The 21558-nt window shown below is 48.2% G+C and overlaps 1 protein-coding gene across 2 annotated transcripts in view; it reads right to left on the bottom strand.

Annotated features, from left to right (window-relative positions):
* The window catches only part of UBE2O (ubiquitin conjugating enzyme E2 O), a 61381-nt gene that overhangs the window by 24201 nt on the left and 15622 nt on the right, over positions 1-21558 (bottom strand). For both annotated transcript variants that reach the window (XM_057414585.1, XM_057414586.1), the window contains exon 2: positions 2966-3025. In XM_057414585.1, coding sequence (XP_057270568.1) covers positions 2966-3025 — 60 coding nt within the window. The remainder of the gene's footprint in view (positions 1-2965; positions 3026-21558) is intronic.

Below are 21558 nucleotides of genomic sequence, written 5' to 3'. Positions count from 1 at the left end.
CACTGGCACCCTCTGCACATACTTTAGAGACAGCTTCCAGATGGAGAAGGTGCCTGCACCACCCTACAAGCCAGCCTCCCATCTAACACAGTCGGGTGCTATTAGCCATGGGTTTAGTTCATCTTGTTTCATCTTTGAAGGGCACTTGAGTGAGCAGAGAGCCCTGGCTGTGGTTAGGAAAGCAGAGATCAATGCTGGGAGCTGTTGAGTCACAGCTCTCCCTCACCTGCCACTGAACCTGTGTTTATGGGGAGTTTATTTACTTCCCTGTCACATGAAGCACCAGCCTGCGACAGGGGAGGCAGATCTGCAGCCGAGGGCTTCTGCTGAATCATTCCCATTACAGCAGCTCAGCAATGCAGTCCCAGAGCAAGAAGTCACCATCGTGTCTCCTGTCTCCCAGGGCAGGCTCCCCACCAGCCTGTTCCAGCACAACTGGCCCAGCCTGTTCATCAGATGCTCCCATTAAAGGGAGGAATAAGCTGACATTTCGCAGTTCTGGTCCAAAAACCTCCATGTCCATCAACCCCAACAGCAGAACTGGAAAAGGGAGGGGACTCATCTGAAGAAGAGTTGATGGGTTCAAGTCCCACTTAAACCAGGCTCAAGTGCACTTCCTGGACTTCCTTCCTGCTGCTTCTGGTTCCCTGACAGCATGCACCACACCGGAGATACTGAATATTTAGGCAGTGAATGGAGAAAACTCTGCCTTCCTCATTAGAGACAAGGCTTTAAGGCAGAGCAGCAAACTCCAACCTGAAAGAACAGCAGCTTAGCAAGAACAGGCTTCACTCCTGCATCTTCTACTTCCCATCATTCTACTCTTTCCTTCATCACTCTCTTTGCGAATAAGGAGGTTTTTATAACAACCTCTTATTACTTCATTTAAAAGGGCCAGCATAGCCCGGCACCCTCTGAAGCAGCACAATCCAGATTACAGACACCTATATACACTCTTTTCCCAGAGGAGCCTATCACCTGGAAAAATGAACTCTGCCACCTCCAGCACTTCTCATCCAGCTGGATTAGACTCAGAGGCCCAACCACATCCAGAGGGAATGATCTCATTTTCTGCATTCCCCCTGAAGCAGCCTTTCCCCACACTCAGTGCTCGATACAAAGCACATGAATTTGAGTCAGCTCTTCTCTTGAGGAACAGAGGATTGAGTCCTTCCCGCTCAAGGTTAAAAACAAGCCCTAAGAGCGTGTGGTGAATACAGAATAAGTTCCACCCTGTGCATTTGCCAGGCCAACTGGTGCAGGGCAGCCATCCCACATCCTGCACTTGGCAGGCTGACACCTGCAGATCTTCTATTTTCTATTTCTATTCTGCTTAACAGCAAAGGCTTTCTTTGGGATAGAAGGGGTTTGTTTCATTTACCACTGACATTTAAAACGTGCTTGAGGGGAAGGTGAAATATAAGTCATCTTCAGGCTTGCCATGCTTTTGAATACAGGGAATAGTTTGAGTTATACCCTTTCAATTAAAGAAAACGAAGTTGTCAGCCACGAGTACAAATGGCCAAGCAAAAGCCAGTGTTTAAACATGCAAACAGACAATAAAGGAGCGTGCAAAACAACTGCTGGGTAATTTATCTGCTGATACACGTGCAGCAAGCCACAGAAGCCAAGTTCTGCTCAGATGAGTATGGAAATTGCAAACAAAAGCAGCACATCCATGTTTGCCAAGAGGAGAACAATTTGCTGTCCTGAAAGCTTAAAATGTCTGTAAGCAGCATTGGAGAACAGAGAGTTGAGAGGTAGGACTCAGAGCATCCCTCTGCGTGATGAGGGTACACTACAGAGTCCAGCTGTGCCAGGTACAGTGGTGTGCAGAGCTGATGTTTCAATTTGCTTTCATTATTGGGGACTGAAATGCTTTCATCAAGCTGCAGCTTTAATAACATCCGTTGACTCCGAATTTCCATTTCAAAACCAATGCAATTTCTTAAGGAAATGCTTTGTTTCAGCATTTTTCAAATTACCCTTCAAGTTTCTCCTCCCTTCTCTTCAGAACATTCGGTGGTAAAAAAGGGGTGGATTTACTTTCTAATTGACAAAAAAAAGGGCTTTATTTAAAACCCCAAAACAGCCAGCTCAGAGAATGGCCTTCCCCATCCCTGCACCAGGCTGGGCACCATGTGGTGCAACTGCAGCAGCGAGTGGCCAGCTGCCTGCTTCATCACAGCCTTGGTAGCCCCGTTGCTGGAAGCAAGGCAAGAGAAGATGCAGGCACATGGCAAGCCATATGGCTCGGGGTTACAGGTTAGATGTGAACTACAGTAAGAAACTGCCAGCCTAGCAAAGCCCCTCAAGAGACCACAACTCGGCTGATGATCCAGACTGAACACAAAAACCAAATCCACACATCTCTGCTAAGCACAGCTAAACAGAACAAGTAGGACTTAAAACAGTGTGCAGAAAGAGAACAGGTAAGGATTACAGGCTGCTTGCTTTCTGTCAGTCTGTGCCAGATGCTTTAGCAGTGTTGGGATTTGAGGTCTATCTGCGAGATGCTGGGCAGGATGGTGCTCACTGCAGGTTGAGAGGTCTTCCTGAAAACATTGCCTCCAAATTCTCTACCGCAGCACACCAAAAGGCAAGCAAAGCAGTGATGATGTGATCTGCCTCTGCTTCAGCCTCCCTGTCAGGTCCAGGAGTGATCCATGCTCCTCATCCCAGCATGGACTGACTTAAAACTTAAAGGATGGCAGGATAAACGAGCTTGTCTCATTACTTGGCATTATCAGGCTTGCTTGCTCAGGAGCCCTTTGCAGATATGCAACAGCAGAGAGGCAGCCTTATCAGCATTTCATTTTCAAAGCATGCAGCTAGGTCTATCAAACACTAAAAATAGAACATGCTCAAAGCATTCCTATTCAGTTCCATTCAGGCAATTTGGCAAGCCTCGGAAATCTATGCAGCAGTATCACAATCAAAACAGGACAAAGAAAAAAGCACTTACGCTGGAGCTCATATGTCTGACCACATCTCGAGGGACCACAGAGCGATCTTCAAGCTTCAGCTAAGGGGAGACAGAGAGAGACTGAATTTAGTGACCCCAGATGATACTTGGTCAGAAATAACATGACAAATACAAATGCACAATATCCCAATCCTCCAGACAGCGGGTTTTCAGCAGAGGATGTTGAGGCACTTCTGTACAGGGTTAACCCCGTTGGCACATGCACAAAATCCAGTTGCCAGATCCAAAACACAGCAACCAGGCGCTCCTGTCCACGACCATGCTCTAAATCAGCAGACACATCAAAAAGGATGCAGACATCCTGACTCGTTCATCACTTCAAACCTCCCTCTCCTCTTCCTCCATCTGCACCACACATCCTTTCGTACCCACACCCAGTCTATGTACCAGAGAAGTAAGATGACACAGGAAGCAGCACATCACATCACAGTCCTGTGTCTCATCTTGCACACAAGATACCCCCCAAATATCTGTGGATATGTTTGGCCAGCTATATTTGAAGCAAGGTACTGTATGGTGAGGAGTCTTAGCTAGCAGAGGAATTGGTGCTAAATTCACTGCAACAAGCAGTTGCCTTGAGGAAAAAAAGGCAAATAAATGGCTGTTGCTGCACTTCATAGCCCCCAGGTCCATGCAGGTAACACAAAATGTTGGTAAGAACATGGATGAAGCCAAAGCACTGCTTGTACTCCTGCTAAAGCACTTGCTGGCAAAGAGTTAGAGCTGGCAACAAGAGGTGGCTGGACCATCACTACATGTTCTGCATTCGTTCATGCAGAGCTGGTCCACCAGGAGGCAGGGTAAGGGGAGGTATCACTTGATCAGTCTTCACTGATTACTGGTCAATTAACCAAGTGGTAGCCTTCCAACAGTGGTCCTTCATCAAGCTGCTTCAGTGATCTCAAGGCTACCTGCAGACCATTAAGTGTCACCATCAGGCTCAAAACTACAACACGCCATTGCCATCAAACACACTAACACCAAAATGCTACACAAGGAGTAACGCCCTGAGCGTACTAACAGGGAGGCCACAACTCCTGTTTCAGGCTTGCTCAGCCTCACAGCAACTGAGTTGAGATGTCCTTCTGTTGAACAGAAGAAGGAAGAAGTTCCATCTGCATTTCAGTGGTCAAGAGCGTATCTGCATTGGTGCATCATTCTGAGCCCAGCAGACACGCTCATTACACATTGGGAGTGCAGTGGCAGGGACAGAGCCTCTTCCACATCTCACCTTCAGTATCCACCTTTCCACTGCTGCTGCGTTAGGATTCCAGCCTAAAACCTACTGTGCTTTGTCAGCATTTCATCCTAACCCACACCCTGGCTTCCAGCCTGCTTTACTAAATTAGACATAAATCTATAATTCAAGGACAAGATCCGGAATCAACCCAAAGTACCTGAGTATTTATGGCCTTCTTGATGGTGTATTTCAGTAAGAGAGGAAGGGAGCCAGCCAGCCAGGCTTTTAGACCCAGCTTCTGCAGTCAGAACTTCACCAGAGTGGGAAACCTGAAGCCCACAGCCCATTTCCAGACTGTGGAAGTGTTTTCATAGCCTCTCACATCCCACCAGGGTATACAGAGCACATCAATTTTCATAGAGTTTTCTAAATTTGTTTGTTAAAATAAGTACTGTATAGATAGCCTCTTACCATCCAGAAACCAGAACATTCACATTCCAGGAAGGACTCGAGCTCAAGCAGCAGTTTGGGTATTTGAACTGAAGTTCTCTTCCTGCAGAGCTCTGAGTGTATAATGATACTTTCACTTCAACATGCATCAGGGCAATTTAATCTCTGACACATGGTGTTTAAATTGATGTGTTATGTTTCAGCATACCATTGAGCCATACTGTTCTGCTCTGTATTAAACAGCACCTGAAGAAGCCAGCCTGTCAAGGTGATCCAATGCTACCTGACAGCGGCAATACTTGTGCACCAGTCAACTCTAGCAAAGCACAGAAGTTGTAAATGAGCAGCATCCCCATTCTGTGATCCTTCCTGAAGGATACAACCACACAAACCCTTCCCAAAGCAAGGCATAATGCTTCCTCTGCAGGGGGCCTACATCTCACCTATTTTCAGGTCACTATTTTTAAAGGCAGTACCACTATTTTCAGCTTCATGTGCCAGACCCACCTGCCTCAAGTTGCCAGGATAAGCAAGCCACATAGGAGGCAGGATGCCAGCGTCAACAATAAATACTTGGCAGGTCTGTCATCACACAAAAGACTGTGAAACCCCAGAAGAACCCCGACCAGAGGAAGCCAGGATGACACTTCAGTCATTCCTCCTCTTGCCTGTCATACCCAGAGTGATGTGATCATCATCATCAGGTCAGCCCCCTCACTCAGCAGTGAGAGAACTCAATATTGAAGCCTTTTAAAATAGGTACTTACAGCTCAGTTGCTATATTTACCCCTATGAAAGGCAGCATTAACATGAGTTTGATGTTCTAACCATGCACCTTGATAACAGCCCCAAGAATGATAAATACCAGGTTCCCAGCAATGCCCTCAGCTAGTCCTCCACTCCTGTGAGCCACACTGGGCTCCACACCCCCCAAACACAAGGCATGAGGAATAAACCCACATTCCTGCATGTTAAATAAGGCAAAACAAGGACGTTCATCAGTGAACACTCATTTTCCCCAGGCAGAGGGACACCCGACATGCACCCACCTGGATTCTGTTACACTGGTGACTGCACTGACTGCAAAAGAGCTCTGACACCCATTTATTTCCTCCCCTATTCAGATGTTCTTTTGGTGCTCGGCATGGAATCAATACCTAAGCTCTACAGTAGACCTACCAGCCAAAAGGCATCAGCTGCAATCTAGAGAACATCTGATACTTCCAACACATCTGAAGATGCTCTTGTACCACATGCAGCAGGAGGGGTACAGAAGTATTTGATTTCTGCATAAGAACAAGCACCAACAGGAGCACAGTCCCTTTCCCAGCTGTATCCACACACCTCAAATGAAGTAAGGCATCATCATGGCTCTTATCTGAAGCTGGGTGGACTAGGAGAGAACAGACAGGCTGAGAGCTGGGCTGGGTCAGCCTGGAGAATGCTCCTTAAGGGGAGACCTTAGAGCAACTGCAGTGCCTAAAGGGGCTACAGGAAACCTGGAGAGGGGCTTGGGACAAGGGCCTATAGGGACAGGACAAGGAGAATGGCTTTAACCTGCCAGAGGGGAGACTGAGATGAGCTCTTAGGCAGAAGCTCTTCCCTGTGAGGGTGCTGAGGCGCTGGCACAGGGTGCCCAGAGAAGCTGGGGCTGCCCCATCCCTGGCAGTGTTCAAGGCCAGGTTGGACATGGTTGGAGCAAGCTGCTCTAGTGGAAGGTGTCCCTGCCCGTGGCAGGGGTTGGAGCTGGAGGAGCTTTAAGGTCCCTTCCAATACAAACCAGGCTGGGATTTCAGCCTAGCTACTGAGCACTAACTCATTAAGAATTGGCATCTTATTGCTTCAGACCATTTGTTTACCCTTTTATCAGGAAGAAACTGTTCATTTGAAGCATCTTTGCGGGGGTTATTTATTAACTGCAGAGGTTGGGAGCTATGTCTGTGACAATAACCGGATCCTCACTGCAGCAAGCAGCTCAGCAGGTAGGTGTAGGCATCCTTGGCCAGGGCTGTGCTGAACCCACACTCTAACTCTTTGGGTTTAACCTCTCAACTCCATAAAGCAAATGGGAGACACACAGGCCCAATTTTCCTCTCCAAAACTACCTTCTGACAAGAGCTCAAACCCAGAGCAATTTTGATGCTCTGGACTTGCCACCAGTGCCAAGTGCTGTGGCAGGTAAATAAGCAGCAATTACTTGTGAGGTTTACTGACAGCTAACACAGGAGTTGCCGAGACTGACATAGGGACAAGCAGCCCTGGTTAGCGTGCATCCAAACAAAACCAATACTGGAAGCATACAGTAGTGGCATACATCCCTGGACACTATCTGCATAGTTAAAAGCAGAGCTTAAATTCACTAACCAGGTGGTTGTGTTGGCTTGTAACATCAGTGGTACCCAACAGTGGACAGAAACACCCCTATACAGGCTGCAGCCACCAGTGTCATCCCTCTCCTTAAACTACAAAGGGGAAAAGGCAACACACACCCTCTTGCTGCCAGCACATCTCTTCCTTCCCTCTTCCCATATGGTCTCTTCTCTGTTTGGGGCACGAGTCTCGATACTTTACTTTAGGAGAATAAAAGAAGGGAATTCTGCCTACAAATGGGATTTTGCTTTGCCACCGTCACGCTTCACCCCAAGTAGGCAATGTGGCCGACAGGAGATGAATATGAACTAACCATCCCCTGCTCTGAACAGCCCCAGAACAGAAAGTGGGGACAACCTAATCACAGCTGGGACCCACAGTTTTAAAGGCTGAATGCATCCACAGGCAGACATGGTTGCTCAGTCTCAAACACACCAACAAACACCTTTTGCTAGGGCTCCCTTTTGGAGGAGCTGACTACTCAGTCAGGCTCAAGCTATGCTTGGTCACCAGGAAGGACAGGAGACTGTGTCACTGTGACTCACCACTGCCCAAGGCTGAACTTCAGATCACTGCTCCTTGAGCTTCAGCTCCTACGGACTACAGGAGCACATCTTTCACCTGGATCAACCCTGGTTTTATACGTGCATCTCTGCTCAGCCACCCAGTGATGCAGAGTGTGTCCTGGCTGTGGGAGGTGACACTGGATCTAGTACAAAGCTTGCCAATACTGGCTTCAACTGCTGAAGTTCACACTCGCTCAGTGCTGCCTCATGTGTCTGGAGCACCACTCTGATGAGGAACGGCTGAGGGACCTGGGGGGTTCAGTCTGGAGAAGAGAAGGCTCAGGGGGGACCTGATGGCTCCCTACAAGTGCCTGACAGGAGGATGGAGCCAGGAGGGGCTGGGCTCTGCTCCCAAGGAACAAGGGATGGGACAAGAGGAAACGGCCTCAAGCTGCACCAGGGCAGGTTTAGATGGAGCTGAGGAACAATTCCTGCCCCAAAGGATGCTCAGGCATTGGAACAGGCTGCCCAGGGCAGGGCTGCAGTCACCATCCCTGGAGGTGTTTAAAAGACATATAGATGAGGCACTTAGGGTGATGTCAGCAGTGCTAGGTTGGACTCTATGATCTTGCAGGTCTATTCCAACCTAAATGATCCTGGGAGTCTATGTAACTGCAATGTCTGATCAACAAAGAATAACATTTGCTCAAGGGTATCAGAGCCATCCCATAGCCTCTACCTCCAACACAGTCGCTGTGGTGAGAACATCAGTTTCTATTCCAGACGCATCCCAGATTTTATCCTCCAAAACAAGAGCTCTGGGAATAAGCACATAAGGATGGAGGAGAAAAAGCAACACCCACCTACCCTCCCTTGGTAACTGCTTATAGAAATGGGAATAACAAGACACTGCAAGGAAATGGAGGGAAGCACAATGCCAGAGACAAAACTATGATGGCCGAGATGTTGATCCAACTAAGAGCTGGAAGTATGCGCTATGGAAGTTCTGCCATTTGAGTTAAGCAAGTACTTGGTGGTCATCACCTGGAGGGCAGGGAAGCCAGGATCTGATGTGCACAGACCTGCCACTGCTCTTCATTCTGGGCTGCTTCTCCATCTTATGTGGTCTCCCAGCACTTTCCTCACACACCTTGTGTAACTGATCTCATTTAAACCATTCTGTGCCAACGGACAAACGTTGTGATAAAGGAGAGATGAACCAGGTCTCTGATTTCTGTTCAAGTTTAACAGAATTTTAGTGTGATGCATACCAAGCTCCACGGAACATCTCTCCAGGTCACCAATTCCAACTGACAGCGTCCTACAATCCCCACATTAGTACTTTTGTTTTGAAGGGACAGGTACCTGTGTGTTGGCTTTGAAGATGCCATGGAAACCTGCAGTAGCAACACTCAGAGGGCAAAGGGAAACTCCAGGTTAAGAGCAAACCACAGGGAAAGCAGTCTGCTGCAGCAACAGGTTACAGGGCACACAGAGCTCTCCAGACCCCAGGATGCACTCAGAGGATGCTCCATAAACAGATAAAGCTAAATCCAATTGCCTGATGCCGTGAGAAAACACAACCTGGCTTCATTCAGCTGGCAGAGAGGCTCTTCACACATCTTCTGAATGCCCTGAAGCCCAAGTGAAGCAGGACATTGCGTATCCCGTTTCCACACCTGGTTTCTGAACCTGAAAGTAGGGAGGTGCTTTCTCCAATGGGGAAGCTGTGATTCAAAAGCTACACCAGACAGCACTGGTTGGGGACTGGGACCACCACAGGGCTCTGAGGTTAAGGGAGCTTCCTTACAACAAGAAGCAGCTTCTGGTCACCAGCAGCTCCGGCGGCAAGCACTAGGAGAAAATCAAATGATGCTGTGGCCAACATAACACAGAGCAGCTCAGTCCTGGTGCAGGGGTGGCCATGGGATTGTGTGCATGGAGGTGGGACAGGAGGGAGATGGTAGGAGCCAACCCAAGTCAGTGTCCTCCAGTGTTGTGCCATTTTTAGCTCTAAGGCCTGCTCACACACCCAAATCCACTTCAGCTAACGCAGCAGTGCAGCAATCATCTCAACAAAAACTGGGTTTATTTCAACCCAAACAAAATGGCTAAAATAGCAAATGAGCTCCCAAATATAGCCTGGTTACACACAGTTACACGACAAAAGGTTCAGAAATTCAAAGACCCGGAAGATCCAAAGCCAAGATATTTTTAATATCATTTCAGTAGCAAAACATTACCCGTGGTATCACATACTACTGGGGAAAATATGCTCCACGTGGAAAGTTCACTTCCCTTGCGAGACTTGCGTTACATTGATCATACTGCACTGCACACTGTCTGAAAAGCAAAGCAGGAGGAGAGAGGATGAAGCAGCAAGAGCCAAGAATCCCATGGAAGCTCAGATTTGCTTCGCTTCTAACAACTGGAGGTTTCCAGCCACACTGGGTTTTATGGGAAGGAAGATAGGAGAAATGGGTAGAAAACAGGCTACTGGAAACTGAAACTCCTGAGAACTGGAATTCTGCTACCCGGAAGAGCTGCACAACACAGGTTTTCAAAGCAACCTTTGAGGGATGCAGCTGCAGAACTATGAGAATTAGGCTTCTGCACTGATCAGCACGGAAGTTGTGCCTGTGATGGCTCCTGGGTACTCCCACATAGCAAACATATGCTGTGTGCAGCTCTTGCAGACAGAAAGTGAGACAGGAGGTTGTGGAGACTCCTGCCTTACAGAAGAAATACACTCGTTGGGACAGTCTGAACTCCTGCCTGATCAAGGAGTAGATGCCAGTGGTGTGCGGCTCCCAGCACCTTACAACAGAACAGGGTCCTCTCTGCCACATAACCAATGCCTTTAGGTGCATTTCGGGTTTTAGCCACTTTGCTTTTTAACATCATCTGCCTTTTCCTAACATCATGACCTCACTTGTCATCTCAAAGCACTCAGAATTACTAAAGGAGAAAATATCTGAAGTTACTGACAAGCTCAACATGGCCTGTATTTAAGTCAAAAATCCCTTGAGTGACTCAGGAACCACCAGCTCCCCATTTGGATTGGTCAAAGCAAGGGAAGGGCAGTGAGCAGCATCTTTGTTTCCTGCATTTAGTGCAAAAGAGTCCAAAAGCTTGCTCATGAGGCTGTTGTGGGCAGGGCCAAACACCCTTCCTTCCGCTGTGGGCAGAACAGAGCAGGGGGAGGCAAAGATGCTAAAAGACTCCCCAAAACTGAAATGAATACTTTAAAGGAAACCACAGAGCCAAGATGAAATCAAGCCCCTTTGCATCACATGCAGCACTACCTGCAGGCAGCCAACTGCTAACCTATTCCCATTCTTTTGTTCATGCACCCAGCAGCCCTAAATCTGTCAATCAGCCAACATTCAGCACCGCACAACCAGCAGCACACAGTTCAGATTCACCACTAAGCCCACCCCTAGCAGTGCCTGGTACCAGGAAACTGCTGGGGGTTTGATGGTATAGCGTGGATGTAGCACCTTGTCAGGAAAAAAAGGCATGGCCTAAAGCAGGATTTCCTAAAGAGCTCATGAAGATCTGGTAATGAACCCCCCTCCATGGCACAGGGTTTAGAACTGGATGATCTTTAAGGACCCTTCCAACCCAAACCATTGTGTGATTCAACAGTCCCTTCCAACCCAAACCGTTCCATGACTCGATGATCTCATTGCTGGTAGGGATGAATACAGCAGCTTCCATCCTCAGGCCATCACACACTGCTCTAAATTTACCAGCTGAATGCCTACAACAGCTTCAAAGCTCCTTTACTAAGGGAAAAAGAATTTTGATCAAATTACACACCAACTGTTTACAGCAGAGGAGGGAAACCTTCCCAGCGCCACAGATCAGGCAGTCTGAAACACAGGAATCAGATCTCTGGCTGCGCATCCCTGCTCCCTTTCAGCACTGCCAGCAGTGAAGGTTTGTGACACAGCCAGCTTCAAGATCCCGCTGTGTCATTCCTTTTTATAACCTCCCAACACTGCCATCCTCCCCTGGGACCTGCAGCTCTCCTAAGGCAGACCCACAGCTCTAAGTTGTTGCTATCTCTCATCATGGAGACACAGAGACCTGAAGCTGTGTCACTCAGCTGAGTTCCTTCCGACTTCCGCTTCAAGTTGAAGCTTCCTGAGCCTCCCCTTTCTGCACACCTACTTGCAGTGATCCTACTTTTGTCCCCGTCTGCACTTCTGAGCACCATACTGCTGGGACTTTTTACCCTTCCCATTATTTTTGGGCAGTAAAGTTCCATGGTGGCAGAGTATCTTTCCATCCTTTAAGTACCACAGCGCAGTTCTTCCCAGGCCTTCACTCACAGCCACACACTGCTGCAGCATCTTCCCCCCCCCCCAAATACCACCTTTGAACCTTCTGGCAGAAAGACCTTGAAAAGCTCCACTTTCTTTCTCCAGGAAGTGGAATTCAGCTGAAAAATCACAACAAATCACTGCATACAACAAAAATTCAGCTTAATTCTAATGTGGGCAAATGCTGTGCTTTGGAGCAGAGGAATCTGGCTTCAATGTGAGTCTTTTGCTTAGCAAAAGTAAATCTTTTACTAGGGTTTGCCTTGTCCAAGGTTGTCAACTATTATTTGTTACACTGGCAACAAATTGCTTCCGTAGCTCTGCAAAGTTGCATGATGGTTTGGGAAACACCACAAGCCACATTGCCTGGCCTGGTGAACACACCGGTCTGTGAATGAAGACAAAGTATGAGGCAGTGATTCACAGGAAGGAAGACAAGACAACAGGAAGGTTACTGGGTTATTATCCGAAGGAAGAAAAAGTAGGTTTAGGATCATTTCCCAGCAGAGGCAGCAATGCAGTTGTGAGAACAGGATCCTGGAAGTAGAACGAGGAGAGCTGCATAAATCCGCCTTGTTCTTTGCTTCACTTGGAGGCAAATCCCACCTATAACCATCAACTCTTAGCTTCTCAGCACCTTTAGTCTCACATTCTGAGCACCACCACTCATCACAAAAGGGATGCAGCAACAGGGAACCCACTTGCACATCAGCCTGGGTTACATGCCTGAAGAAGGGGTAAAGCACCAAAGACAACCTGGTACCCAAGTGCCAGCTCTGGCTGCAAGGACGAGGACCTCAGTAGCCTGCTCAACAGAGACACTCTGTTCTGAACTCAACAGGCATGAATAAGCTTCAGGGCCACGAGGAAGAGTTACAGAGAAGCCTGACTTTGTGCAACCTTGTCATCAAGTGCTGCTCTACTTGTTCTAACAGGCTTATATCCCATGTACTCACATCAATCAATCAACAGCTTCTACATCTGGGAATGCAAAGCAAACTCCGAGTGTGCAAAATCACAAAGAGGAGCGACTGAGATGAGCTCTTAGGCACAAGTTCTTCCCTGTGAGGGTGCTGAGGCACTGGCACAGGGTGCCCAGAGAAGCTGTGGCTGCCCCATCCCTGGCAGTGTTCAAGGCCAGGTTGGACACAAGGGCTTGGAGCAAGCTGCTCTAGTGGAAGGTGTCCCTGCCTGTGGCAGGGGGTTGGAACTGGATGATCTTAAGGTCCTTTCCAGCCCAAACGAGTCTATGATTTACTGACCAGTCACTCCAGCAGGAAGCCACTAAGGCTCCTACAGGGAATCTTTTAAATGTCCCCAGTGACAAGATTTAATACAAACATCAAATTTTTCTTCTCAGCAGCAGTTCATAGTAAAAGCTATGATCCTCCTCCTCAGTGCTTTGTATACTCTTGCTTTGTGGACTCAGTCTTGTGGGTATAGCAGTTCCAGGAAAATCACTTCCTTAACAGAAAAGGCAAGCCAGGCATAAAGCGTTGCCCCTTTTAGTGTCCCACAAGCAGATCATCACAGGACTCCCCTCCTCCCATTTTCTTACAGTAAGATGGCCGATTAAAAGCAATACTGTCCTACTACCTCTGCCTAAGAACGTGAAAAAAAAGCTTGATAAGAGAGCAGTGCTCTAGCACCAGATGGCACTGTTACCTGAAAATACACCAGGCCGTGGTTAGAGACACAGGAGAAGCTGGGTGGAAGCAGTAAGCAGGAAAGGAGACAACATTTTGCCTATACATACACCAGGCAACACTTGTCGCAGACAGGCTGTCTCAGCACTCCTGGAAAGCGGGGTCAGAGCCAGCAGAAAGCAGCCGTGAGGAGCACATCATCTCTACAGACACCCAGGCCCAGCTTAAGCAGGACCTGGAAACCTTGGTGGACACGTCACCATCCAGGGGGGGAACGGGCTGTGCTGAGTTTTTTTGCAGTATCTTAGACCTTAGACAAGGTCTAAGTGAGATGCATCTGACTGCTAGAAGAGACTCCCCTAAAAAGCTCACCTGGATGCCAACACCAACCAGTGTGGACAGAAGAGAAGCCCATTTTAGCCACCAGCGCAGATCCCTGGGATTCCCAGCAACCCATGGCCAGTTAAGCTGTGTTCTTCCTTGTGTGCAAGAAGGGTCTGTCCAGTAGCTCTTTTCTTTACCTGAAGCAAAAGGATTGCTCAGACTGCTGCCCTGGGAGGGAGATGGCATTACAATGCAGCAGGGCCTTCCACCTTGCTGGACCACGCTGGGGTTGCCATCTGGACACCATCAGTGGTGTGGAGATTAGTCACTCGCCATTCTGAGTGGCATCTGCAGCACACTGCCAGGCCTGGAGGAAAGAGTGGGGCTGCTTGAACCTCCATCTGCCTTTCCAGAGGCTAAAAAGGATGCTGCAAGGAGATCTGTGTGACTACTGCTGACTAACCCCCTCCTGAGGCACAGTGCACCCACCTTCCTGCATCTTTGAGAGTAGGAATAAAGAGTGGATCCATAAAAAGTATTCCTGAAGCAAACCAGGGAGAGCTCTTCTGCTGAGCCAAAGCTGGTCTCTGCTGGGTTGGTGGTTAAGTGTGCGCTAAGGCATGAAGCATCCTCTCTCCCCTTGCAATCAGGTCACTGTGTGCAGGAGGAACTCCTTAGCCCGCAGCAAACATCCACCTTGCCAAACCCACCGGGGAACACAAGAGGAGACATCTCAACAGAGAATCACTGTGTCTGCTCTCCAGCTGGTTAGCTCATGTGCTGCTGCTGCAAATACAAACCAGCCATTTAAATTAGCTTCTAATTGTTCACAGTTATTCACAGACAGCATAACCTGCAAGCAGCTTTAAGGCAGCAGGCAAAGAGAGAAAGAACAGTTTAAGATGCTTTAAGAAGATTTATATATTCATGTTTTCTGAGTGTCACAGCCTGCAATCTCCAGCAGTGCTGCCTCTCTAACAGCCAGCCCCCCCCCCAGATGTGTGCTTTGCATTGCAGGGGATGATAACCAAGGTTTCCTTGCTCCAGTTTTTGGACTGGTTCACAAACTGAAGCAATAATATTTTGGTCTCCCCCGGTCGTTCACAGTCTCTGCACACACAGGCAGTTTGAGCAACATTATTTATAAAGCTGCTTAAGATTCTGGACACAGCCAGAGCTCTTTGATAGGATGTCAGTCATGTAACAACCGAACAGGGGAGGCTGACACAGGCTGGTTAGCGTGGTACAGCCCAGAGCCTCCTGTACCACCCTCACAAGCAGTCCCTTCCCCACAGACAGCAATGTTCCACAGGGGCTGCAATCTTCTCTCCTAGGAGAAAGGGAAGAGATTAGCCTTAAATCCCTAGCACGGCAGTTTTGGCTTGCACATAAGACCCAATGCAAGTCCAGCCTGCAGGGCAAAATCACTTTAGGGGCCTGACTGCAGACGTACCTTAAGGAGCAATTCCCTCACATTCAACCATGTTTAGACCCAGAGCTAGAGCCCTGCCATGGAACCAAAATACTCCTTGAGGTGTAGGAACTGCAGCAAATCTAATAAACTTAGGCAGAATTCTTTTATCAAGTACAGAGTCTCCTAGAGCAGACAAAATACCACTGAAAAGCCATTTATAAATAGCTGGAGCTGAAAGCACAGCAAATGCTGTGTCATGCTACAGTGCCAAGTCAGTCCTGGGCAGCGAGGGCATGGAGCTGACCCATCTCTCGTAGTTCCTCTGAGTGTCCTGCCTGCTCTGAGCCAGAGCATCCCCTTGGAGAAAGAGTCCTGGCTGGTGTCACAGGCAGAACACCCTCCCCAAACACACTGCAGAGCCTTAGTGCTCCGCTACATACAGAATGCTGCATGGACAGACAGGCTGGCTGAAGCCCAAGGAGACGAGGCAGAGCAGTGAAGTTCATGAAGCAGATCAGAGCCTGGGTAAATCTGCTAACTGAGCTGAGAAATATGGGATGCTCAGGCTGGAGATGGGGGCAGTTTCCACAGCTGATGATTAAGAGCACTCAAGGGAAACAGATTTAGCTCACAAGGACACCAGTATCATCACTGCCTCCTTGTCAGGACCAGCCAGGGCAGTTTTAGGGTCATCTCTCCAGTTCCTCCTTGCACAGAGCCAAGGCAGGAGCTGGTTTAAGAGGTACCGTGCCTAGCTGCAAGACACAGCACGCATTCTGTGAAGCCTTCTGTTAAATAACATGCTTCCTGAACCACCTAAGTCAGGTATTGGTTTCAGAGAGCGTAATCAAAGCCTTTACAACCAGTTCAAGCAACCTCTGGAATGCTACAGAGAGCCCACCTCGCATTCAGTGCAGCGTAGGTACCCCATGAGTGCATTCACTCCCGACAAACAGCAAAGCCACTCCCCCAGCTCACACTGCAGAAGTGTGTGAATGCTACTGGGACAATGCAGCACAATTGCATCATTGCCCAAAAAACCTCAGCTGCATTTTCTATTCACTGAAAGGGTTTCAATTATCCCCCCCTACATAAATGCTGTACTGGCCATTACAAAAAGAAGCAACAGTCCCTACTGAATCCATACAGCGGGCTACAAAACCCAGTTATTTAAGGACTGATTTTCTGCAAGCCCTGCACCGGAACACGCCTGTTTATTCAAGGGGTGAATTAATCACTTGTGGAATGGCTGGGGAAGCCTGAAACATCCTCAGCCTGAACAGGTTTAATCCATTGCCTCCTGTTTGTGCATCCTATAATACAAAACCCACCAACCTGTAATTCCCTATAATAACTCTGAGACAATCTCACCAGGGCTGGTGACAGCAATGATGCAATATGGACACAGAAATGTCAAACCCCTTCAGAGTCTCACTTTGTACTCCCAGAGCAAAGCCCTGGTTCACCTCCTTGCACAGGTTAAAGTCCAGTGGACTGACTTTTCCTTCCTCACCATCTCAGTCAGAGCACAAAGCTTTCAACATCGTATTTAAACCCCATCAATGTGATCACACAAAACTACCACATCCTTTTGCCTTCAGGTGTTTTCTAGGCTGATACCTAAACCATCTATCATAAGCTCTCCAGATCTGTGCCAGCAACCTAAAACAACACAGCATTTGCCCAGCAGAACATCCAGCATCTGCATCCAAACACTGCTCTCCTCTCCGTGTCACTTCACAGGTATCCACTCAGTTATTCAGCAGCACATTTGACGTGACAGTAATTCCAGAATTACAGCTCTGGGAATCTTCTTTTTCTCTTCCTTTCCCTTCCTTGGCAACAAAAAGCACATATATAAATGGCTCACACAAGTCACTGTGCTATAAGTAAATACTTGTACCAATGGCATTGAAACCAGAGGAGCAATACAGCCGGATGTACCCTGGTTTTGTAGGCAGTTCCCATTCTAAACCTGGAGCTGCCCTTTCACTAACAACTCTAAAAGGTCACCTCTTACAGGCAAGGGAAGATTGGGTGTTACCAAACTCACCCCAAAGCTCGTTATCTTCCTAGAAATGGCAAGGACTAAAGCCTCAGAACTTCCCTAACTGGGATTTAAGACTCTTTTGAAGGAGGTGATCCTGCCAGTGGATCACAAAGTGGGAAGAGCCACTGAGGGGTCCCCTTACGATTCCCTGATCAGTGGAACTGCCCCCAGTCCAGCAGGACTGGTCAGGAAAGGGTCCCTACAATGGGACACTGACACACTGGTTGGGCACAAGGTCTTGGCTTCCCTGGGATGCTGACAGACAGATCAAACACGAGGGGTGGAACCAGTCTCCCTCCTTCCATGTGACACTCAAATACTGCACACGTATAAAGAGCATTTGCTCCCCCCTAACCTTGCCACCCCCCTCCAGAGCTGCTAGCTCAGCCCAAGGCCTGAGATGAGCCGAGGTCTTTAATCTCTGAGCATCTTCACTGCCTCCATGGACTCTCTCAGGTGTAACCTGACTGGATGTAAGTAGCTCTGCTGAGGATGCCCTTAGAGGAATAAGTGCTCACTCTAGAGAGCATGAGCAGAAAGCAGTAAGAGCTCGTTTGCCTCAAGTCAGCAGTTCTGCTCCAAACAGACACACGGCTGTCAGTGAGGCTTTTTCTTTCCCCATTAAAACAAAGCATTTGCCTTTCACAGCAGAAAGGCACTAGATCCCTTAACACAGATGTGACAGAGTGCTGCACTGTACCTGTGCTAACAGGCTCTTTGGAATATCTTAACCAAGATGGAAAACCACTAAGGACAACTGATGCAGCTAATCAAGTACAAAACCACTGATCCCTGCCCCTACAGTGCCACGACTCCAAATGTGTGCCTTGTGCATCTGGATACCTTTGCACCAACGCATACAAACAGTCTGGTGAACAACTAATCAACAGCCTTGTCTTAAAGCCAGCCAGTTACCCTTGACAGGGAGCCCATATTTCCTGGAACTGTAATTCACTTGATGCTTGCTTCCTAAAATAACCTTTTTTGGAGGATAGATTGCTATGCACATATATAGTAGGTAAGTGCGTATTTTGCTTTAATACCAGGCTCTTTGTTATGTGCCATATCCAGAACATGTTCTTTGCTTTAATGGCTTCAGTTATAATAGAGGGATTTCAGCCCATCACAGCCCTGGTGAAACACTGAGCCATAAACACAGTTATAGGTTTGCAAACACTATAAAAGCACCCTCACAAGATGATTTAGAGAGCTCTGCTCCCCTGACAGCCAGAGCAGCGCTCGGCCTCCTCCTCCCTGCCTCCCCTAAAATGGAGGTTAACAGAACTCTGCCTCCAACCAGCACTGCCAAAATGCCATGGTGAGGCAGGGGACAGGGCTGCAGGCTGGTGACTGTGGAAGGCAGTGACTGGACAGCAGACTTCAGTCACTGAAAAGCCAGGTGGTGTGAACTGAAGAGCGTTAGCACATTTGTAAGCAGAACTGCTCCAGGATGCTGAGTCCCAGGCATGTCCTGGGATGGTCCATGGGTTGCAAAGCCTTAGGCTGCACTAGATGGTTTCCTCATTAGGCAGACAAACTGAGATCTTCCTTAAAGCTGCCCCGGCTCATTACTGCCACTGTGTACTCCTCAGATTTGGCAAGCTCCTGAGTGGGAAGCACAACCTCCAGCAGCTCAAGTCAAGTCAGACCAGCCACAGGATGCTCCTATGCTTACAACAGTGATTTTTGTACTTGAATTAAGATTCCCCAACTTTGCAGGCTGTGTATATGTGAAAGTACTGTGTTACCAGCCACTGAAATGCAGCTAGTGCTAGTACACAGTAACCATGCAAAAGCATCTGATGTGACAGAATTCTGTAGTGAAAGGTCTTCAGCTGGGAAGATCTGCATCAGATGAGCCTCAGACTCATCCCCAACAGGCATTGACAGGCTTTGAGAGATTTCTTTTTAGATACACCACTTCTCAGGTGTGCTTTAGGAGATCTCCTGCATGTTACAACACCACCCAGTGAACACAGAGCACCCCCTTCTCCACACAGAGCCAGCTTCCATCCCACTTAATTCATCAGCCTGGATTCATTCCTCGTTACCCTGGACCTAGGTGCCTGGCTCAGCCAGCCATGTATGCAACATTCCCTTTATCCCATCAGGTACTTAACAGTGTCTTACACCTTGCTGCTTCCCTCCTTTGCCATGGCCTTGGGCACTGAAGGCTGAGAATACAGATTTGTATGGAGAAAGCCCAGCAGACAGGAGGATGCACTGGTCATGATTCCTAAAGCCTTAGGAATCACTTGTGCCACGGCATTTAGTAGGGCTGAAGCTGCTACTCAATTAGGTTTGCTTAATGAGTCATGTTAAATAGCATGTATGGAAGAACAGGTTTGCTATTAGTGTGAGGACCTCACAGGATTATCTGGGTGAAATGCTGCCATTACAATAGAGTCTTTTTTGCATTTTATATACTTAACCATGACCTACATTCCCGTGCTTGGAGGAGGCCAATCTCCAGGGGGAACGTGCCTCTTTAATCAGCTCCAGCAGTTTTTCAGGGTTCAGCAGGGATGCATGGGGCAGCCTCATGTCTCTTCAGATAACACACAGCTACAAAAGCTCCAGGAAAGAGAGAGGTAGAACAGCCATCAAGTCCAAGGAAGGCAACAGTATCTGCAGCCCAATCTAACCAGCACCCTCTGCTCCAGAGACCACTGGGATGGGTGAACACAGAGCCTGCACATGCATGGCCCCGGCTAGATGCTTTACCTCCTTATGCAAGGGGGTGTCTCCTGCTGAAACTGAAGCCAACATTGGATTTGAGAAGGAAGATGAAACCAGCAGTCTTTGGGGCAGTCACCAACCTTACTTCTTGTCTCCAAAGAAAGAAGCCCATGAGCCACTGGTAACGAGAACACGGGGACAAGCAGACTCACCGGCTGCACTAAAACACAGAGGGAGCAGGAGCTGACATGTAAGGATTACACCTTACCCTTATTACCCCAAAGTTTTGGGAAACTCAAAGAGATTCCAAGATGTAACCTCTCCACTACTACTACAGCAAAAAAACCAACCTTAAAAAAAAAACCAAATCAGAAAGACTTAGAGAAGGAATCCGTGCAGAACTGCTCTTGGGCAACAATATCAGGGAGGAAGGCCCTTCCTTAAGGGCTTTCCCCTGACACACCAGGGACACGGACAAAGGGCATCAAGCTTCTGGGACAACAGCTGCCTCCGAGGGCATCAGGGCTGCGACAGGAACCAAGCAGGAGCAGAAAAGCAGTGACAGAATAACACATCTTAACTGCCACTGCCTTTGGAAAACACCCATTTGGTCAATGTGCTCTCCCCATCAGGATGAAGCATTTCAGATTTACCCTTCTGCAATCCTGTGTCTATTTTAGCTGTTTAAAACCCCTGCAGTTTCTACAAGCTGACCCACATCAATTTTGTGCCCTCTCTATTACCACCAGCAATAAAGATCCAAGATCCCTCCAAAGGCTGTTAGCTTTGTTGATGCATGATGCAGAACAGGATACACCCAACACTGCAAAGCTCAGCACTGAGAGCAATAGGAATGCCTCCTGCTTTGGTATATGAAGCAGTTCAGATGAGGAGGCGCACAGAGAATGTGCATACAATAAGCTGTCACCAAATGACAAGGATTATGTTGCACAGCGCTAGGGCTGAGATTTAAGCAGCTATGAGATCACCAGGGGCGTGGTAAGAAAGCCACAGATGAAAAGAAATCCCACCATTTTCCCCCTTTTGTTCTCATCATCCCAAACAGAACTGAGATCAGGCTTAAAGTTCCCTCCAACGGGAGAGAAACAAGAACGCCCTCTCCTTTGTTAGGGCATAAACTCCTTTCCTGCACAAGTGCAGCTCTCCTGACACACAGGCTGGGGAATGCTGGTGACACAGGCCTTGTCTGCACTAAGGCAGCAGCCAGACCATGTGCAGATGCTGGTGACCTACCACAGGGCAGGCAGAGCTGCCACATCCTATTCCCCCGCTGCAGCACCAGCACCTCTCAAGGTCCTGAGGTTCAGCATCACATCCTCTCTCAAACTGCTCCATCCCATGTGCCAGACTTGACAAAATGAAGCAAAGATCCCAAACTCGGCTGTGTGCAAGCACACACCTCACACTGAGCTCTACCAGAGCATAACAGTCATGGCAAGGGATGAAGATGTGAAGTCTGCTCATCCTCCTCCCTCTCTTCACACAGCCCTTGGCTGAACTGTCATTTCTCTTGCCATTTTTAAGTGTTTTCTTTTCAAATCTCAACCACTGAAGCATCACCTGGGAGTACAACATCATTAACTCCTCCTGGCCTGGGGGACAAG

Source organism: Pezoporus wallicus, unplaced genomic scaffold (genome assembly GCF_028554395.1).
Source record: "Pezoporus wallicus isolate ANWC-B61680 ecotype Strahan unplaced genomic scaffold, APGP_CSIRO_Pwel_v1 contig_7787, whole genome shotgun sequence".
NCBI lineage: Eukaryota > Metazoa > Chordata > Aves > Psittaciformes > Psittacidae > Pezoporus > Pezoporus wallicus.
Note: the sequence above shows the minus strand (reverse complement) of the source record. Positions and strands in the feature narration are given on the sequence as shown.